The following is a 21,439-nucleotide window of genomic DNA, read 5'->3' as shown; positions in this document are numbered from 1 at the left end:
TGTGCACTGCAAAAAAACCCTGCAGCCTTTAAAGATAATCTAACTGGGGAGAGAGGGAGAACGTAGGTTTGAAACCAACATAACACCTTTTGCTGCCTTCTAAAATATCGTAGAATTACGGTACCCAAATAGCGGTCGTTTTTGAAGGCAGCATCGATACATCCGCCATGCTCCCTACTACCCATAACCCTTTGCATCAATGTCTGAAACAGCTGTGAAAAGTAAACAAAGATGGCGGATGACAGACAGACTGGTTCGATCCTGAGGAGGTGCAGGACTACGCAGCTCAGTCCAACACAAGAATTACAAACCCAAATCTGATTACTAGGTTAAACTTAGAGGTAGCAGTAGCAAGCCTTTCCACATTCAGGGAATTATACAGTACCCCGTAGGCCTACAATGCGCCATTGAACAATTCTAATTCGATCAGAGCATGATTCTGAATAAATCCTGGCCAACTGGGGTATTGCATTTGAATGGAAAACTTGATCCATGTATGGAAAACTGGCCTAATGTTATGTCACAACCTCACTGACACATAGATAATGAGTGGATACTTTTAAAGATATGTTCAAGTGCTGGTCATTTAAGATGAAGATTGACAAAAATCTACACAGTTAGTAAAAGGCTATGTCAACTTAGAGGTATGTCTAGAAAAAGTCTGCTGGTTTTACCAAAAACTTAGAAAACACTAATGACTAAGGACAATAAATGGATCGATAAACATTTTATTAATCCCCAACAGGTACATTATAAAGAGAATCTATTCACTGCTGAAAATACATCTTTTTTTTAATTATTATTATTATTATCATTTCAGCCACTCTCCCACCATCTAGCCAAATTCTTTTTAAAGGCAAAAGAAGAAAGGAACGGAACGAAACAGAAAACCATACTGTATTTACATATGAACACACGCTCAAGTCAACTCATCGTTGTTTTCGGAATGGGCAGGTCCAGCGTTCAGCTGCTGTCTGGGTACAGTTTCAGATAGGCCTCCACCATGCGGTCGGGGTCGTGCCGCGCGTCCATGTTGGCGTAGACGAGCGCCAGCCACGAGGAGCGGTGCCTCACGGGGGTGTCGCGGAGGTACGCCTGAAGCCGACTCCGAGCGGTTCCGCCGCAGCCGCCCTCGCCGTGGTCACCGGCACCGTCGTCGTCGCCGGCGTCATCATCGTTGTCGTCGTCGTCGTCGTTAACAGCCACCTCCGTCTCTGCCTCCGCTGCCGGCGTCGTCGTCGTCGTCTCCTCCTGCGGTTTCTGCTGCGATGCCGGTGCCGCCGCTGTTACCGTTTTCTTCTTCTCCGGCGGCGGTCCCTCGTCGGGGCTGAGGATGGGCAGGTTCCAGAGCGCGCCGAGCAGGGCGTCGAGGTTGGGGAAGAACTTGACGTCGGCGAGGCGCAGCGTCTCGGCGACGCTGGCGGGCAGCGGCACGCCCTTGCTGCGGTGCTTCCACTTGACGCGCCAGCACTGCAGCTCGGTGGCCAGCGTGTCGGGGCTGGGCAGGTCGCGGCGGTACACCTCGGCCACCGCCGTCTCCTCCGCCACGTCGGCCGCGAACTTCAGCTGGCCCATGACGGCCGGGATGAGCGACAGGCAGCGCAGCACCTTCAGGTGCGTCTCCGAGAACAGCTCGTTGAGCTCCGCGATGACGTAGCTCACCACCGGCACCGTCAGGTGCTCCTTGTAGTAGCCCTCGGGCTGCGGCTCCGCGCCCGTGCCGGCGCACTTGCGCAGGTGCCGCAGAGGAACGCGCACGGGGATGCCGAGCGACTGCGCCACCAGCACGGCCTCCTCGAACCAGAACTCGTGGTAGACGTCGATGTTGTCGGCCACCTCGACGAGCGAGTGCAGCACGGCGGTGACGCTGCTGGTGGCCAGGTGCACGTCCATGGCGCCGCCCTGCAGGTTGCGGCCGAAGGCGCGCGTGAACGACAGCACGTTCTTCAGCACCACCAGCGCCGCCAGGAACTCGAAGTCGTTGAGCGTCTCGGCGAGCGCCAGGCAGTCGCGCGCCACCCGCTCGCTCCAGCGCTGGTCGTGGCCGCTGTCGCACACCGACTCCAGGCAGAGCTTGAGCGGCTCGAGGAGGTCGGAGGTCAGCTGGAAGGCGTTGTGGCGCCGGCCCCAGCGGCCGCGGCGGCACGCGGCCAGCAGCTCGCGGCACATCTCCTCGTCGTCGCGGAAGCTCGCCGCCACGGCGCGCTCCAGCTCCAGGCGCAGCGCCGGCGAGCTGCGGAGGAGCGCGTCCACGCGGCTCAGCGTCGCCACCACCACCTGCGTGCCCGGCGTTCCCGCGCTCTCCGCCAGCAGCGTGTTGAGGCCGCAGCCCGACCACAGCGTGCGCACCGCCGCCGGATGGCGCTCCGAGATGCGCTCGGCCGCCGTGCGCATGCGCAGCGCGTGCCGGGCGCCGCCGCCGCCGCAGTCGTACGCGAAGCCGCGGCACTTGTCGGCGTCCAGCCCGCACGCCTCCGTCACGAACGCCAGCAGCCTCTCCGCCAGCGTGTCGCCGTCGCACTCCAGCGGCACGAAGCCCAGGAGCTCCTCGCGGGGCCCGCCGTGCCCGGCCGCCACCGCCGCCGAGACGTCCACGAACCGGGCGAAGATCGGCAGGAGGACTTCGCGTCCACCGCCGCTCTCTCTGCCGGCGAAGTCCGAAGACGACGCCATTTCGGCGGGCTCGCCGGCGATGAGCGAGTAGAGCTGCACGTCGCGGAGCAGGTCCTCGCGGATGCAGGCGGCGGCCACGTCCAGCATGTTGCGCAGCGTCTCCGGCGGGCACGTCTCCGAGTTCGTCGCCGCGCCCTCGAACCGCCGCCGGAGCGCCTCGTCGCCCGCGCTGATCCGGAACTCCACCAGCGCCTGGAAGTTGCTCAGAGGCGTGAAGGTGGTCGGCGGCGGCGGCGGGAGCGTCGGCGGTGGTGGTGGTGGTGCTGGCCCGGTTCTGTTGCCGTTGTTGGCGACGCTTGTTTTGTCTTGGTTTCCCTCGACGACGACGACGGCAGCGGCGGCGGCGGCATCACCTCCCGCTTCTCTGAGCTTCTCCGCGGAGGACGAGAGCGGCGCGGTCACCGTGTGTCCGATCAGCGGAATTCCCTGCTTGCCGAGCAGGAGCAGGATCTCGAACAGGGAGCGCAGGTATTCCCGCAGTTCCTGCTCCTCCGGCGACAGCTGAGGAGCGGCGTCCTGTTCCATGTCTTCCACATCCTCGTCCTCCTTGTTGGCCTCCGCCTCCTCCTCCACTGAAAATTCAACACACACACACACACACACACACACACACAACACACAACACACAACACACAACACACAACACACACACAGTGTAAGTCTTTGACTTATTTGTAAAGTTGTTTTCATTCATTACATTCAAAGAATAACAATTCCATTATGGTGAAAATCTCACTTTCTTTCGCTCTCTCACTCACACACACACACACACACAGACACACACACACGTAAGTTGATATATAAAGCAAACTTGGCCACTTACATCTACGTTCTTTAATGTCTCTGACTTCTTCTTCTGTCTGTGGGGAGGGAAAGTATAAATAAATAGATGAGAAGAAGTAAACAAACAGAACATCAGTCGCCACTGTTGACCCCAGTAGAGCTGTCCTGTGGGCCTTGTAGAAGAAGTCAACTCTGAAGAAGACGCAGTGCGTCGAAACGTTAGTCGTTTGTGCACCATAATAAAAAAGTTTATTTTCATCTGAGTGCTCCAGTCATCTCTGGGTTAGTCTTTTGGAAGTAGCCCAGCCAGCTTGCCTGTCCTGTGGGCCCTTTAGATGCACCTGCAGGACTCTGTTCTGTTGCTGTTCAACAGCACATGGCTGCAGTGGTCCGTATAATTTTCTAAAACTCAGACGAGGCAGATTTACGTTTACATTTATTAATTTTTCACTTCACTTTTATCCAAAGCGAAGACTTACAGAACTGAGCAATAGCATTCAAGCTGAGACTTGGTATGAGAAACTGTTTGGTCACTACGAGAATCCAGCAACCAGTGGCAGAGGGAATTAAACAGAAATGTGTATAAATAAATAATAATAATAATAATAATAATAATAATAATACTCACCAGAACTTTAACACGTTTGCGGTTTTTGTGCAGTTTCTTGTTCTGGCCGCTGAAATCAAATATGGTGGGAACTGCACTGTCCTTAAGAACTGTCCGAAATGGACCCTACAAGCATCAAAGAACACACAACTCAGTCAAACACATTTTATTAAATAACATTTCAATAACTTGTAAAACTACAGGATCATAATATTTGAAAACGATTTGAGCACTGAATATACATGTACATATATAAATTGTATACTGTATAAAAATGTACAATATCCAAATGATGATGGGGTAGCCGACTTGTACAGGCAACTGTTTTGGTAGAGTTGCACGCATAGCTCTGCGGTGAAAGCTACAAGAAGTATGAAATCATGATTTAATTTATTTATTAGTGGAGAAGTGCTACGGGAAACACCGGGAGGCGTGTTTCACACCTTCTCACACCGCAACACAGGTTTGTGGAATATGAGTGTTGGGATTTCGGTCTCGATACGGATACCGCTACAGCCGTAGTGGCTATTCATTCAGAATAACAGGACACCTGGGGTGGCTCTCAAACTCTCTCCTTGAGGCTCGTTCCCACTGATCTGTAACTAACACTGGATCGACTATCCCATTGTTGCCGCCCCATCCTTCTTTATATAGATCAGTGAGGACGAGGATCGAGAAAGGAAGGGAGGATCTACAAAAGACAAATGAGAGGCACCCATACTCCCACTGTCCAGAGGACTCGTCAGTGCTGTGCCTTCCTGCCCTCCTGTGCAGGGAGAAATGGCTGCCCACCAGGGTTCTCATCTCGCTACCATGAAACAGCTCAACTCAAAAACCCGAATGGCAGAGGTGGAAAACTCCAGCTTCAGTGAGTAAAAGTCCTACCACATATCTGTGCCAACCATTCATTCAAAAGAGCTGATTCTAATTAGCAGAAATCTGCCGCTAGGTAGAGCAGCTAATTGATGAAATCACCTGTGCTTAAGTGCACAGGTAGAACCAATACATGAGCGGACTTTTACTCACTGAAGCTTGAGTTTTCCACCTCGGCGAATGGAACAGGGCCCTGGATCTAAAAAGCAAAGTGCACCGTCCGGCGACAGGCAAAGTTCTCATGCATGAACTAATAGCAATCATTTTTACATGAAGGAGCATCAATGTTTGTGCTAAAGTTCGTCTAACCCCTAGCGTTAATTTTGGATTGAGATCACAATAGCTTTAATCAGACTTTAAACTTTGGCACACTGGTTTCTGAACAGACTGATTCTGCGGAGTAATAATACATCCATGTGACATTATATGGGGAGAAAAAACATAAAAACTTTGAGACACATTGTGGATATAAACTGCAATGCTTTGCAACACCTTTGCAATACCTGCTCCACCTTAAAAGAATTGCAATAATATTGTATTGATGGTCCAATATAGCGACAGTCTGCTAAAGTTACCATAACCAGCAATAAAGAGGATCCCTCTACCGCACACTGTTGACTTTTTGCTCACTTTTTATTCAGAGCGAACAACGCGTTTCGCAGAAAGCGTCCTCAGGTTCGCTCAGGCACCATTAACCAGCATTGTAAATGTTGCTGTAGTGGCCGTCCACGTCCCTCACTTATCTTCACGGAATAGTCAGGGGGCCAAAACTGATATTAAAACTTTGTCGGACACTTTTTGGTACAAGCATACAACCTATCCAGTATTGATACTTAACCCCTCAACATGAGTTCTAGACAGGTTGTCAGCTTAGAAAATGTTATTTTGTCCATTTTAACACTATATTCTTAAAAATGGAAAAAGCGGATTTTCCCCCCAAACTGCTTCCTTTTTCTTCCATGTTACCTACTGTAATTTTGGGCAAATGTGCAATATAATCCAACTTGTGTGCAAGCATGATCTTTAAAAAATAATGATCAATAAATACCACAAGAGTATCACACCACAAGGGCCACTGTTGTGTCAGGGGGCCAATTCTGAAAAGGGCTTCTGTTAAGACTTTTGCAGACATGTTTTGGTTCAAGCTGTCAGTGTCACCCTATTTTTTTTTTGTTAGAAGACACAAATAGGTAAGATATCAAAGTGGTTGTGAAGACGAAGTTAAAAGCTTGTAGGGAGAGACATGCAATGCTGCACAAGTTATAATATTTAAATGTTACAGTGAAATGTAGAACTGTATGGTGGTGTATAGTGCTATTTAACTTCATTAATATACCAGGCTGTGACACAAATGATATTTAATGGACATATTACTATAGTTATTCATTCAATCCAAACATAACTGCTCTCTCACTACTTTAGGGTTAGGGGTTAGCAACTAGTTAGCAATAACAACTTTGTTATAGTCGTATGGCAAAGGTATGTTTTTCCCCTGTAAAACCCGGGAAGTTAACTGAATTCAAATTATTTGAGTATACTGTAAAGCCTGGGAAGCTAACTTATCTGAAATTATTTGAGTAAACCGGATGCCTTGACATTTGAGTTTGGCAACTCATTTAATTTGAGTGTAAATAAGTCATTCAACTGGAGTTATTAGTATATTGTACAGTATGTATTGCATTTTGTGTTGGGATAACTTAAAGGAGTCAAGTAAACTACACTAATTTTATTCACCTAATAACAACTTCAGTGAATTGTCATGACAAGTAAGAATTATGTAGGCCTACACACGAAAAAATGCAATGTACTCAATGTGTGAGCTATCATTTTCTATGGATTATGGGTAAATGCTTCTTTGATTTTCTAATAAGTATTTGTTCTCTTTGCTGTTAATTGTGGCTTCTTACTGTTTACCAGGTGATGGGCAAAAATATTGTGTTGATGATTTTCAGAATATGGTCAGATATACCATTAAGGAGAAGCCCATTCTCAAAATATAAAGAACATTTTGAGGTTCACTTTTTCTTGGCCTAATGTAAAGTTGATTGCGTCTCCCAATTTGACTTTGACCTATAGTCACTTGAAAGTATCACAAAGTTGAGTATCCCAATGGTGTGATTGAGCCTCCTATTGTCTGTCTGTATTGTCTCTTTATAATGAATAGGATTACTGCAGAATGATGGTAGTGAAACATAATATTTATCACCATGGCAGTACTGGCCATCATGATATACTGTATCTTCAGATTATCATTACGTCTGTCAGAAGCATTACAAGTGATCTAAGATTTTAAAATCAGCCCACAGGCCAAGTCTGTTATGGATAGTCATCTGCTTGATGGTGTGTGGTGTCAATGTAAATAACACAATAATATAACAGCTATAGTATAGCCGTAAATATAGTTTAACTATTGCATTTAAGATTCAATTTCAGTCAAGATTAATATGTGATAATGTGTTAAGAATACTATGGACAGTGACATTCTGGGAAATGTAATGTGTGGTCAGCCATTTCTTATTGTGAATATACTTCTTGCCATGATTACTTAATTGAAATGAGTGGCATATACAGTCATGGCTGAAAGTGTTGGCACCCCATGCAATGAATAATGTATCATAAATAAATAAATGTTCTTCCTTAAAAGACTGGGGTCATACGTATTGGCACCCCTATGTTAACCCTATGTTCTCAACTCCCATAGAGGCAGGCAGATTTTTATTTTTAAAGGCCACTTATTTCATGGATCCAGGATACTATGCATCCTGATAAAGTTCCATTGGTCTTTAGAACTAAAATTGCCCCACATCATCACACACCCTTCACCATACCTAGAGATTGGCATGGTGTTTTGTTCAGTTTTCTTCAGTTAGCCTATTAGCCTGTTTGATGCTCATTGAGCTCAATGCAAATCAAACCCGCTAATAGGCCAACTGAATAAAACACCATGCCAATCTCTAGTTATGGTGAAGGGTGTGTGATGATGTGGGGCTATTTTAGTTCCAAAGGTCAAGGGAACTTTATCAGGATGCATAGTATCCTGGATCCATGAAATAAGTGGCCTTTAAAAATCTGCCTGCCCCTATGTTAACCCTTTGTGTTAAATTTCCATAGGGTTACATAGGGGTGCCAATACATTTATTTATTTATGATACATTATTCATTCACATAGAACGTTGGTGTCCTTAAAGGTTGGATATGTTCTACTTTTATTACTTAAGGCATTAAGATCAATTTCCAAAAGATGATTTTATATTCCTCTTTTTAGTCAACTTTAACATGGGTGCCAACACTTTCAGCCATGACTGTATTTTACTCAAGTTGAAATTAGGTGAATAAAATGAGTATACAGTAGTTTACTTGACTCCTTAAAGTTATCCCAACACAAACTACACACACATAGAAATAACTCAGCTGAATGACTTATATACACTTAAGTTAACTTCCCGGGTTTTACAGTGCAGCCAAGCAGTGGTGCTCAGGTAGGCAGCCAACAGAAGGTACCCAGGGACCATGTCCATGTGCTGTCTGAGTCCTGGTCAGGGACATCGACACTGCCTGGTACTGCACTGACTTCCACTTTCCTCACATCCACATATCGTCAACTCCAAGCACCTGACCTGTACTCGCCAAGCTCCAAGCACCTGACCTCTGTGGTTAAAAGCTGGGGGGAAAGCATGCCATCCTTCATGTGCCTTCTTCTGTTGGCTGCCTATACCCGAGCACCACTGCTTGGATGGGGAAAAATGCCTTTGCCATACGACTATTACAAAGTTATTACTACTAACTAGTTACTAACCTCTAATCCTAAAGAACTGAGAGAGCAGTTATGTTTGGGTAGAATTGATAACTATAGTGATATGTCCATTAAACACAATTTGTCACAACCTGGTACATTAATGAAGTCAAATAGCACCATAGACCACCATCTACAGTTCTACATTTTCACCATAACATTAAAGTATTACAACATGTGCAGCAGTGCACTGTCTCTCCCTACAAGCTTTAAACTTGGCTTGACTCATTCCCATAGATAGGGGTACTGATTGATAGAGGTTTTGGAATGCTATGTTATGTTTCCAATCTGATATTCACTTTGAAAACTGGTTCTCTTTAGGCGGAGATTGTTTTTTTCATGTTCTAGGTCTGTTGTCTCTTATACTGTACAATAAATGTTAATTCTGACACTTCAGCAGACATCCCACGAGTGTTAGCTTTCATTCCATACCATTTTTATCTATATGGTCCTTGTGGTTGTGGAGATATTCAACATTTATCGTTGGCATGTCATGTTGAGCAGGAAACCAAAAAATTGGCCTGAAATTGCTTGCACAAGTCAAAAAAAAAAAAGTTTGCTTGACAACCACCATAATATCTTACCTATGGGTGTCTTCTAACTAAAAAAATAGGTTGACCGCTTGTACCAAAACATGTCCGCAAAAGTCTTAACGGAAGCCCTTTTCAGAATTGGCCCCCTGACTAGAATGGCCTACATCGACCAGGATATCTGCTGGCTGGTACCAGTGTCCACTTACCGTCTTGCAGATCATGCTGGGGTCAAAGTGAGCCGCACACAATCTGTAGTGCTTATTCAGCTGGTCCGGCGTTTTGGCCAGCAGGTCGGCACGCCGACAGTTCTCCACCCACTCGTGACATCTAACCGTGTTATGAAGGGGAAAAAACAAGTTGAATTCAGTTATATTTTGAAAAGGTAATTTAATGTAGATGTGGGGGGTCCTTTTCTTAAACACCAAATCCTAATGAAAAGCGGTCAACATTTGAGCTCATAGACATTTCTTAATTGTGTGAATAAAAAAAAAAAAAAAAAAAAAAATACAGTGATTCACTTCTTGAAAAAAATAATAATTGGAAAAAAAAAAAAAAAAAAAAAAAAAAACACGTTGAACTTCACTTCCCATAATTCTCAATGCATCATATACGTAATCTATCACGTCATCTTCAGTAGGCTAACCGTACTTTTAATTATTCGCGCCATTACTAAAACATTTGCTTAATACCTTGTCGGCCGCTAAAACTCAATGATACACACATCTATAACACAAGAACATAAGTTCGCTTTGGTCTTATACGACAACAGCACGGAAGAAGATGCAGCCTGTTAAGAGTTTGAGGTTCGCATTGGTGACAAATTGCACAGGATAGTTAATGTTAACGTCCAAGTCCAACCCAACCTCGCCAGAGGGGTAACGTGTAACTGTTCACGGCCCAAAACATTCACAGTACATTGTTAGCACTAAAACTGTCATTGTGTTGCCGAAAGACAGCGTACACATAGTTGCGGGAATAATATTGGCTGCACATTATGTTCAATGTTTCTAGCGGTGCTGCTAACTGTTGTAACGTTAGCTGTTAATGACAGCTTGCTAATGTCGGCTAAGTTTGCGCGTTTTACAGAACAGCTAACAAATGCGAGACGTCCAAAGATAGTGGGAACAGCTAATACGTTAGCATGTTTATGTAATGTAGGTAGCGTCAAAAACCTACACGAATCATTTGTAACACTTTTGTTAAACTATGCAGTTAAACACTGTTAACGCAAACTCACCTCTTCACATCCCTTGGAAATCGGAAGAAAGCTAAATCTGTTTGCGTACTTTTCTTGGTGCAATTCGGCGCCACGCAGAAATTTGGCATTGTTATCTGTGTGTTGCCGATAGTTACACTTTATGAAAGTCTATCTGTAGGGCAAAATATTCCAATAAGTATTAAATAAGTATTTTAAATAGACATTCAAATGTGCACTACACTGCTTTGTGTGGCCTGGAGGATTCAACGCGTGGAGTCCGTCCTCGTCCCACAATGCATTGCTCGAGGGACTGTTTTTGGTAGTCATGTGATCTGGATACTCAAAGATACAGGCGCGCTTTTTGCTGGATGGAGATTCGAGTTTAAAAACAGATTGAGTAAAACTAGTTTACGAACCTCGAGGTTATTGACGACGAGGAGAGACGCATCCTCCATGTACTAAAACAGGCATGTTAAGCCCTCGTCTCGTCTGTGTCAGGCAATATTGCTGTCAACGACATAGAGACAAATCATGGACAAGACAGGAGAAATTAAAACAAATGGTCACAGTTCATGTGTGGAACTATATGTACCCTTTAGGTGGCGGTATTGCGCTAAAAACGGGTTGCACAACCATCGGCAGCAGGCGGCCAGTGCGTGGACTAGTGCCGTCATATTGGTTTTCAAGAGCGAAACCTCGGTACATCAGCTAACAGCGTTGCATTTATAATATGAACGCCACGTTTTCTCACTATTCCTCGCAATAGGCTATGCTCTACATTTGCAGTAAAACTTCATGGCCTAACTTAGGGCGTTCATTTACTATTAGCCTACCAGTATTGAAAGTATTTATTAATTACTCGAGTAAACCATCCATGGGTTGTGACTAATAGACTGGCCCGTCGCCAAAGTTTCTTGCCGACCCTGCTACTTCCTAATAGTCAGCATGAGAATGCACCATGCCAAATGAACATGACGACGAGGCCTGTCAGTGGCCATTATTAGACATTCTCTGGAAGTAGGCTACACACGTGTATTCTGAATCACGTATTCAAAATGCAAAATATGAGTGACTGTATTTAAAAACAGTATACATATAATGTAATAAATTGAATGCAATTTCATGTACAGTATAATACAATTTAAATGGGTGGTATTCAGAATAGTTTCTTAGTAATCGGATCCAAGTCCAGCAGAACACCTGTGGAATGTGGTGGAACCATAGACAGTAAGGTACCAGCGGTGTGCATCATGGGTGTGTGCGTAATGCAGTCATGTCAACACGGACCACAAAGGAATGTTTCCAACATCTTGTGGGGTTTAAGCCACCGCAAAGAGAGGACCTACCTGACGTTAGCAGTAGTTTCTAGCAGTAGAAATAAAGTAGTCGGTGAGAATGCATTTACATATTTTACTACTAACAGTTCGCTATAACTTATAGTAAGCACAGCTTTAAAAGTAATGACAAAGTGTCAAGTTTGGAAGTTTGGTCATAAATGGGAAAGATTACAAGACCTACAGTGAGTTGTCCAGGATCGTGTCTTAGAAATCATTAGAGTTAAAGTCCATTAGCTGGGCGACTCTTTGAACTGTAATTAAAGACACGTCTTTCCAGAGGTTAAACATTTTATTTGAACAGAAAGGCAACAAGTATTCAAACAAACAGCCTCCGATAGTGTTGTGACCAAGGAGTAAACAAATACCACAAATATAGAAGTGACGAGAGGACAAATGCAGATGTGAATAGGAAATGACAGAGTACACTCAAAAATAGCTGGAAATCACATGGACAGCAGCACAAACACAGACAAGAAGTAAAGAAAAGTGTGATCAAAATAGGTTATTAGTGTCCATATGTTTATACAATGAGTGTTGCTGTGTAAGTGTTGCCTTTAAGTTCAATTACCCATAAGTTAATTTAAAGTTAAGATTTTTTTCCCCCATTATTTGTTTCCCCTGTTAACTGCGGAAAAACTGTCTTTTTAAACAATAACATAAAATGGGAGGCTGACCCATGCAAACATTCAACGTAACCTGTTATACTTTTGTTAACATTTGACACTCGCTTTAAGATTTCACTTAAAAAAAAAACATTAGTAAAATGACAGTAAAAACAAGTTTCCTAATCTCTTCCAAGAAAATTCTTTTTTTTGTTCTTGAACACATCAAAGGCTTTAGTTTTAATGTACTATGTAAATAGTACTATAGTATAGTATAGTATACTTAAATGTATATTTAAGAATACTGTAAAGTTAAATGCCAGCAGCAGATCCTCAACTTGCATCCTTGTCACTACAAATAAAACCTTCTTACAACTACGGTTCAGTGACCGTCATTTCAGTACCAGAGAAGGAAAGCGTTGAGACGACGACACACCAATCGCCCTGACGTCAACGTCACCTACGACATTCACCGTCACCTCGAAACACATCAACCATTTACTGCCATTAACCGCGCGTCCCTACAATGACTCAGGAGGAAAAAAACGCACGCACGCACACACACACCCACACACAGATATAGAACCAACCCAAAACATATCTGCTTATCTGCGTAAAATAACATCCATTTTGACCTCAAGCAGCAGAATTGCAACAGGACTCACTGTCTAATGGACAGATGCCGTAATCACTACTAGTCACTAGATTATCCGCAGACGCTTACGTTAGAGTGGCAATGTATTACATTCTGTTAGTTTGCATTGGTGAGTTAGACACCGTTGAACATGTTTGGTATATGTGTATATATAAGAGCAAAGCTTATCCTTTTCCTTCTGATACAAAGTGCCCTTAAAAAACGTGCATTGCATACAGGTCGACAGGTCAGTTGCACACCTGCTTAACTTCCTGTTTACCTTCCTGATCCTATTTGCACACGCCATGCATGAGTTCCGCCAGCAAGGAAAATATAATTTGATTGGTTGCATCAGGTTTGTGCTTTACAGCCAATCGAAAGCAAGATACAAATTTCGAGACCCTTAAAAACAGCTTGTGATTGGTTGAATCAGGTGTATCCAGCCAGTCTTAAGAGCCAATCAAGGCGCTTGTGTCCTTACAGTCGGGTCAGGTCTCTGTGAACGTCGGGCAGCTCGTCCAGCAGCGCTGGGTTCCGCCTATAGATGTAGGCGTTGGCTGCCATCGGCGTGCCGACATGGGCCTCGTCGCCGCCGCCCTCGAGCCTGGCCAGCTCGGCGAGCGAGGTCACGCAGGGGTCGTGCTCCGTCAGGGCGGCGGGCAGACGCGCGGACTGGCGCTGGATGCGGCACGAGCGGCGCACCGGCGTCAGGAACTTCAGGTCGCCGATGGCGGCGGCGCCGCTCTGCCGTTGCCGTTGGCGCCGGGACGACCCGCAGCTGGAGGGGGCAGCAACCGCCGATGACGACGACTCCCCGTCAATGCGCTTCTTAACGCTGTGGGTTTTGATTTCCGTCGGAGGGGGGGGTTGTTGGTTTCCAATTCAGGGAAAAAGCGGCAAGAGGGGAAAGGAGAAAAACAGGTAATGAAAACTCCTCCTCTTTACTCTTTCATGGAAGAAGAGAAAAGGAGATACAGTTGACATGTTGGAAATATTAACTTACATACTATTCTAAATAGTACATTCTCTCTCTCCCTCCCCCTCTCTCTCCAATTCAATTAAATTCAATAGCTTTATTGGCATGAATGTAAATACAATATTGCCAAAGCATCAATCAAGTTATAATAGTCATATAATACATACTGCAATATTGAGTAATAAAGAAAACAAATGAGAAAAAAAAGAAAACTTATACTAATCTAAAAGAATAATAAATAATATTGAGTGATAAAAAAAAACCTCTCTCTCATGTCATATGGTGAACTGTGCACTCTCAGCCCTGAGCAGCACCCACCATATTAAACATACACAGTGTTTAACATGCTACCTGTGCAGACACACTCACCTCTGTAGGTAAGGGGTCGTCCTCACGCTGAACTTCACCACCGACGCCCCATTGCATTCTGGGGTTTTCGTGGCGCAGTTCTCCGCCTCCTCGTCTTCGTCATCTTCATCTTCTGCCTTCACCTCAGCCTTCACTTTACGGTCTGCGACGGCAGGCTCCACCTGTGCGTCTTCACTGGTGTCGCTGCCTGATTCTGACCCCTCGATCGAGTCGGCCTCCATCTCCAACGCGGAATCTTCGCCCGAACTCTCGCTCTCTTCGGTCGACGTTGCGTCGTCTGTCTCCTTGTTTGCGAACGCTTCTTTAATCTCGTCCTTTGCATTTTCAACCTCGTCCTGCTCCTCTTCAATCTGTTCTTCCTCGTCTTCCTCGTTCTGCTCCCCTACTTGCACCTCCATCCCCACAGCTTCCTGCTCTGCTACCGTGTCCTTCTCACCAGCATGTTGTTCTGAAATAAACAACAACAAAAGATTACACTAGTGTACACAACTGCTTTCCCAAATAAACAACAACAACAACAACAAAAGATTACACTAGTGTAGTCAACCGCTTTCCCAAATAAACAACAAAAGATTTCACTAGAGTACACAACCGCTTTCCCAAATAAACAACAACAAAAGATTATACTAGTGTAGTCAACCGCTTTCCCAAATAAACAACAAAAGATTTCACTAGAGTACACAACCGCTTTCCCAAATAAAAAACAGAAGATTACACAAGAGTACACAATCGCTTTCCCAAATAAACAACAAAAGATTTCACTCCTGTACACAACCGCTTTCCCATTATTAATGTAACTACTCATCATCATCATAACCATCATCATCATCATCATCATCATCATCATCGTCAACAGAACATTGTAGGAACAGACAGCTCATTGTCCTATTCTGACTGGTCAGCAGGCTTAATTGTTCCAGATAAGGAGGAAATGATGACTGTACCAGCACTTTGACGCGTAGAGGACATCTCCATGACGACCGCATCATCACTCTGACACATAGACGGCGCCTCTATGGCGACCGTACCAACACTCTGACACGTAGAGGGCGTCTCCATGGCTTCCAGGGCCTCGCACAGGTTCACCACCAGCTGTAGAGAGAGCAGGGGCAGAGGGCATCAGCACTGCAGCTAGCTTCACATGAGTGGGTTACTATTGTGAGGACATCTTTAGCGCTGTAGCTAGCTTCACACGAATGGGTTATTATTGCGAGGACATCTTTAGCGCTGTAGCTAGCTTCACATTAGTGGGTTACTATTGCGAGGACATCTTTAGCGCTGCAGCTAGCTTCACATTAGTGGGTTACTATTGCGAGGCCTACATCTTTAACGCTGTAGCTAGCTTCACATTAGTGGGTTATTATTGCGAGGACATCTTTAGCGCTGTAGCTAGCTTCACATTAGTGGGTTACTACTGCGAGGACATCTTTAACGCTGCAGCTAGCTTCACATTAGTGTGTGTGCTTTGTGTGTTCACCAATTCGGTTAATTGGGTTAAATGCAGAGAAACTCATTTCCCTCACAGGATCAAAAAAGTATATATTCTATTCTAATGTCACAGGCTGTCCTTACACTCTTCCAGTGAAATACTAACATTGGACCAAACTGCCCTTTCTCGGTATGGACATGACTTTGCAATATCATCAGCATGAGACACTGTCGTGCCTACATGACACATCTCTCCTCGTCTCTCTCTCTCTCACGCACGTACCGTAATTTCCCAACAAAGTTCTCCCTAACTGATGTTGTTAAAACTGCCCTGTCATCTTGACAGTACTTTGTCCCAGCCAGCTTCCTTGCTTTTGTTTGTACTTGATGTTTCTACACTTCAAGAGGAATTAGTAGCAAAACCACAGGACACTGTGTCACTGCTCTCCCTAGCTCAGCTGTACACTGTGTCCTGTACCTACATGACGCATCTCTCCTCGCCTCTCTCTCAGACATGTACGGTAAATTCTTTATCTAGATCAGTGAGGACGAGGACTGAGGAAGGAAGGGAGGATGTATAAAAGACGAATGAGAGGCACCCACTGTGTCACTGCTCTCCCTAGCTCGGGCTGTACACTGTGTCCTGTACCCACAGTACTACATGACACATCTCTCCTCGCCTCTCTCGCTCTCTCTCAAGACATGTAGGCACACATGGAAAGAATCTGCTTAAATTGCTTAAATAAGCTGCTTAAATTGAACTACAGTTTTGAGTTCATTCATCTCTCTCTCTCTCTGTCTCTGTCTCTCTCTCTCTAGTACTGTACTGGGTCTCTGGGTCTACAGTTTGAGCTCAGACACGTTATTATTATTCTACATGGGGAGTCAGATCTCAGTACATGAGCAAACAATCTCTGTGTGTGTGTGTGTGTGTGTGTGTGTGTGTGTATGTGTCTCTCTGTCTGTCTCCCTGTGTCTCTGTCTCTCTCTCTCTCCACATGATGGCAGCAGTCCCACATCTCCCTCTGCTTACGTGTCCCTCTGTGTGTGTGTGTGTGTGTGTGTGTGTGTGTGTGTCTCTCTCTCTCTGTCTGTCTCCCTGTGTCTCTCTCTCCCTGTGTGTGTGTCTCTCTCTCCCCCTGTGTGTGTCTCTCTCTCTCTCCCTGTGTGTGTGTCTCTCTCTCTCTCTCTCTCTCTCCACATGATGGCAGCAGTCCCACATCTCCCTCTGCTTACGTGTTCCATGCACACGTCCACTTCTGGCAGGTCCAGCTCACAGTTGTCCACCATGTCCAGCGTGGTGTTCATGACTGCAGCCGGGCTGGAGGTGACCGCCCCCTCTTCCTCTTCCTCCTCCTCTTCTGCTTCCGCTACCACCGTCTTCAGCTCAGCCACAGCTTCGGGTTCTGGTTCCAGTACCGGTTTCGGTTCCGCCTCGGCAGCCTCTGGAACCGGACTGGACCCTGCAGCAGCGGCGTGAGACTCGGCAGGCTCCTGGTTCTGCTGAAGGTCCGCTTTGGGCACCACGAAGGGCCTGGGCCTCTGGGTGGGCTGTGCGCTGTTGTTGTGGATGGGGGGCCTCTTCAGAGTCTTGCCTTTGGAGGCCAACCACTCAGCCAACTTTGCTCTGGAAAAGACGACGACATGCAAAGCATTACGCATGGCTGATGGACAGAAAATGATCCGACTGTGCCTGAAATTACCAAATACATTCAAAGACAATATAGAGAATATCCTTTCTTGACATTGTACATGGCCGAGCTCAAGCCTGAACTCTTATCAGGCCTGATTACTACCGAGTCACTTCGGATCTGCTAAAGGAACACGTGCAAGAACAGTTTCACAAAAGCAATACTTCTGTAGCTATTACAAATACATTTGTTGTCACAGGTGCAGGTGTAAGTTCACCATCTCTCCTCCACTGTCTCCATGCCAACCCTGGTGTGACTAAGTGTGCTTGTAACAGGCAGTAGAGACCTACCATTGTGTGTATAATGAGTAATGACTGATAACTAACAATACTAAAAATAACAATTATTACTAAATTAGTACACAAACAAACTGCATTAAATGCAACTACTGCACCTGTGACAACAAATGTATTTTTAGTTCTGTTGCAGATACGTTTACCTTCTCTCCTCCACCGTCTCCATGCTAACCCTGGTGTGACTGAGTGTGATTGTAACAGGCAGTAGAGACCTACCCTTGTGTGTGTAATGACTGATAAAAATAACACAATGATACTAAAAATAACAATTATTACTAAGTTAGTACAAACTGTGTATTAAATGCAACTCGATCACGTCTACATCTACACCTATATCTCGTTGCCAAGTTCACCTTCGCTCCTCCACTGTTTCCATGGCAGCCCTGGTGTGACTGAGCGTGCTTGTGACAGGCTTGCGGGAGGGACGCTGGCTCGTGGGAACGACGGGCGGCCTGCTGGCGTTCTCGTTCGCCTTCTTGGCCGTGGCCGGGGCAGGCCTCGCCTTCGGGCCAGCCGCTGGCCTGGTCGTCGCCGTCGCCGGAGGGACCGAACGGGCAGTGGGCGGCCTCTTGGTGACCTGGAACTGGCGCACGGTGGCGACCGTTTGCGTCTGGCCGTTGCGGTTGGTTTTGCCCGCCGGGCGACTCAGAGGCACGTCGGTGACGGACTTGGGCCTGCGCGGTTGAGTCTGGGAGACGCCGGGCGCTGGCTTCACGAGTAACGTGGTGACAGACTTCGACTTGAACCTCGACAACGTCGCTGGCGTCTGCCCGACAGTCTTGGGGACGGCCGGCTTCGCGAACACCTTTCTGTCAGCGGCGGCCGCCGCTGTGGTTTCGCCAGGCTTCCTGAAACAGTCCACCTTGGACTGGATGACCTTGCCCTTGTAGGTGCCAAGCAGAGACTTTGGTGGAGCAGCGGTGGGTGCGGGCTTTGGGCCTTGCGTTAGCAGCTTTTTATAACTGGCGGACTGTTGAGAGAGGAAGGTCTGGGTCAGTGTTTGGGGCTTTTTTGAGGCCTCTGCCGCGGGTTTGGCAGCGACGGTGGCTGCTACCCTGGGGGCTCTCTGTTCGGCCTTTTTCGTGGGCTCCGCCCTCTTCTGAACCGTAGCGTCTTTGTGGTCATTCTTGGACTGCAGCGGGACGGTTTTCCCAGGAGCTGTTCTTTTGATAAACGATGTGATGACCTTCTCTTGTCCAGGTTTAGGACGAGTGTTTTCCTTGTTGCTCTGTTGACAGAGAGAAGGGTTAGATTTTTTTTCTCTCTACGAAATAGTAAGCCAGAACTTCGACAATTTGTATTGATACTACTAAGATGGATAGCATAGCTACCTTTTTGTGAATATCCATGATTGTGGTCTCTGAATCCAATGGTGCAGTCTTTCAGATGAAGTCTGTTAGTGCAATCTGTTGGTAGTGACGATAGATTGCTGCAGAGACAAAGACGACCACGTTACTTAAATGCAAAACAACGCTCGCAAACAAGGCAATATACCGAGGTCAAGCTCATGTTATACCTTGCATAATAACGATCAATTATTAAATCAAAATATGCCAACAAAAGACATTTGCGACCCTAGTTCGACAATATAACCATCGTTCTTGTTAGCATTGAACGTTAGGTTGATAGGTTGGCATGGCCATGACTTGAGTACGATAGCATAAAACCCCACCTAGTTAGCATGGGTCGTTGTTAATGGCTATAACGTTAACATCACTTAGCTTGACAGCAAGACTTACCAGAAGGAAAACAACACATCACAATGAATGACATATTACAACAACTTGAAACTAAACCTGAAAGCACTGATGTTTGTAAATGTTACTTAGCATTGACGTTAGCTATTTGAGTATCAGTTACTGCACGAAGTAGCTGCTACAGAAAAACATTATTATCTGCGAATGGTACACTAGCCAGCAAATAACTTGCATCATGTTTCTAATATCTCGTGATAAATACAAACGTGCTGTTTTGTTTTTGAAAAATATACTTACATTTTCGGCCGCGAATGATTCCAACAGTAACTTGTTCAACGCAGCAGACGAGGAGTAACCGCAAATCCAGTTGCAAAGGCTTTCAAATGGAAATTTGAATTGGCGCTGAAGCATCAGTTCCGCCCGATGCTCAAACGAACCAATCAGATGCGTCCATGGGTTATCATGGGATACATGGGTGTTACTTTTTCCCACCGACAATAACAAAGTCACTGTCCTTTTCAAACCATAATAACATTCTGCACATTCCCAAAGTCGCGTGTAGCCTTCATGATGTGCCAAAAAAAAAGCTCCTGGAGATGCTTACGTAAACGCGACCGTTTATGAATCTCTCTCTCTCAGACACACACAAACACACACACACTCTAGATAGTTCTGTACACTGTAGTCTAGACCGTTCTGTGTGTAACAGACTCAATGCATAGCGTGTTCACATGGCCTATTCAAGCCATACGGAGCTTGCATCTGATTGATACAAACTAATTATATACAAACGACTAAGACAACACCTAATAATGCCCCATTAATTAGGAGAGGATGTTTGTAGCCTACATTTTGTTAATGTCAATGAATGAAAGTGCACGCACATCTACAGTAAATTGAACAGGTACTGGGTGGGTATAAGGCTGAGCCAACATGTAAACAAAATAAAGAGATACCGCACACTGTTACCGCCTATGCTCCCTCCCAGAATGGTCTACAATTTCGACCTGACTTGACGAAAGCCACGCTGTGGCTTATTGTAGCCAACTGCGCCTATTTCTTACATCACCCAGGCTGTCTTGATTTTCAAATTGTTTGGAACGGAAGTGCGTGATGCATTTTGGCAAACTTTATTCAATTGCAGTCTGAATCCTCAGATTTAGGCCTACTGCCGCCCAGTGGCCATATATGTATCCTGCAGCTCAGTTTACAAGATTTCAAAACTGCATGCTAACCTTGCTCGTCAAGCTCAGTGATAATTGAACAGAATTGCAGTGTAGGCATTAGGCTAAATAAATCACTTGAAATGTAGTCTGGAAATCATTTATTTAGGCAGATGTATTTATTGATGTGAGATGATAACTAGTTTAAGGTAGACTTAAACTTCTGTATAACTTGAGTGGCATTCTCTCTGCAGAGTAGGCCTACAAGAACAAAGACATCGAAAATGAAGTTTGCGTCCTACCAGAAGTGCAATGTGATATCCAAAGTATGTAGACGGATGGTGCAAAGACAGGACAGGGCATATAGTGCAGACAGTGTAGACAGTAGAATACAATTAGTTAATTTACAGAAGGTGGTGTAGGGCAGTTGTTCTCAAAGTGGGGTCCGGCCGGGGACCCCTTGGGGTCCGTGACCCATAGCCAAGGAGTCCGCAAAATAATTTGCTTGAAATTATAAAGTTAACATTTAAAAAAATATGAAGCCCTTTTCACCCATAAAACAAGCAAATTGTGTCTATTTGGTCCTATACCCACATTATGGGATAGTGGACCCGGCCACAACCTCAGAGAATACGAATGGTTAACTGTTACGGTTGTAAAGGGGTCCTCGGAAAATGTTATTCCCAAAAGGGTTCCTCCACGCCTGTGAGGAAGTCAAGAACAATCAGGCCATCTCTGGTGTGAAGGAGTCCTAGGTGGTGTGATGGGGGTGGTGGGGTGTGATAT

General features: G+C 45.5%; 2 protein-coding genes across 2 annotated transcripts; both read right to left on the bottom strand.

Moving 5' to 3' along the window:
- Positions 1–712: 712 nt before the first annotated feature.
- Positions 713–10,764, bottom strand: LOC134085358 (52 kDa repressor of the inhibitor of the protein kinase-like). The gene is made up of 5 exons (XM_062539942.1): positions 10,500–10,764; positions 9,469–9,589; positions 4,085–4,189; positions 3,497–3,533; positions 713–3,245 (listed from the first exon to the last, which is right to left on the bottom strand). Exons 1-5 carry the CDS (start codon positions 10,586–10,588, stop codon positions 964–966), a joined length of 2,634 nt encoding a protein of 877 aa, XP_062395926.1. The 5' UTR covers positions 10,589–10,764; the 3' UTR covers positions 713–963.
- Positions 10,765–12,067: 1,303 nt separating this feature from the next.
- Positions 12,068–20,112, bottom strand: si:ch211-266i6.3 (cytoskeleton-associated protein 2). Its single transcript, XM_062539952.1, has 7 exons — positions 19,788–20,112; positions 19,125–19,222; positions 18,147–19,021; positions 17,043–17,433; positions 15,323–15,470; positions 14,379–14,826; positions 12,068–13,868 (listed from the first exon to the last, which is right to left on the bottom strand). Exons 2-7 carry the CDS (start codon positions 19,140–19,142, stop codon positions 13,511–13,513), a joined length of 2,238 nt encoding a protein of 745 aa, XP_062395936.1. The 5' UTR covers positions 19,143–19,222; positions 19,788–20,112; the 3' UTR covers positions 12,068–13,510.
- Between the last annotated feature and the right edge of the window lie 1,327 nt (positions 20,113–21,439).

This window comes from Sardina pilchardus, chromosome 1 (assembly GCF_963854185.1).
Source record: "Sardina pilchardus chromosome 1, fSarPil1.1, whole genome shotgun sequence".
Taxonomy (NCBI): Eukaryota; Metazoa; Chordata; class Actinopteri; order Clupeiformes; family Clupeidae; genus Sardina; species Sardina pilchardus.
Note: the sequence above shows the minus strand (reverse complement) of the source record. Positions and strands in the feature narration are given on the sequence as shown.

Bases quoted from the DNA above. Each gene is read 5' to 3' on its own strand.
- LOC134085358 (XM_062539942.1), bottom strand. From the start codon at position 10,588: ATGCCAAATTTCTGCGTGGCGCCGAATTGCACCAAGAAAAGTACGCAA. The intron at 4,190-9,468 runs GTAAGTGGACAC...TGATGCTTGTAG, and splicing joins CCAGCATGATCTGCAAGACG to GGTCCATTTCGGACAGTTCT. The intron at 3,246-3,496 runs GTAAGTGGCCAA...TTGAATTTTCAG, and splicing joins AGACATTAAAGAACGTAGAT to TGGAGGAGGAGGCGGAGGCC.
- si:ch211-266i6.3 (XM_062539952.1), bottom strand. The intron at 15,471-17,042 runs GTAAGCAGAGGG...CTCTCTCTACAG, and splicing joins TGGACGTGTGCATGGAACAC to CTGGTGGTGAACCTGTGCGA. The intron at 13,869-14,378 runs GTGAGTGTGTCT...CAAAACCCACAG, and splicing joins ACGACCCCTTACCTACAGAG to CGTTAAGAAGCGCATTGACG.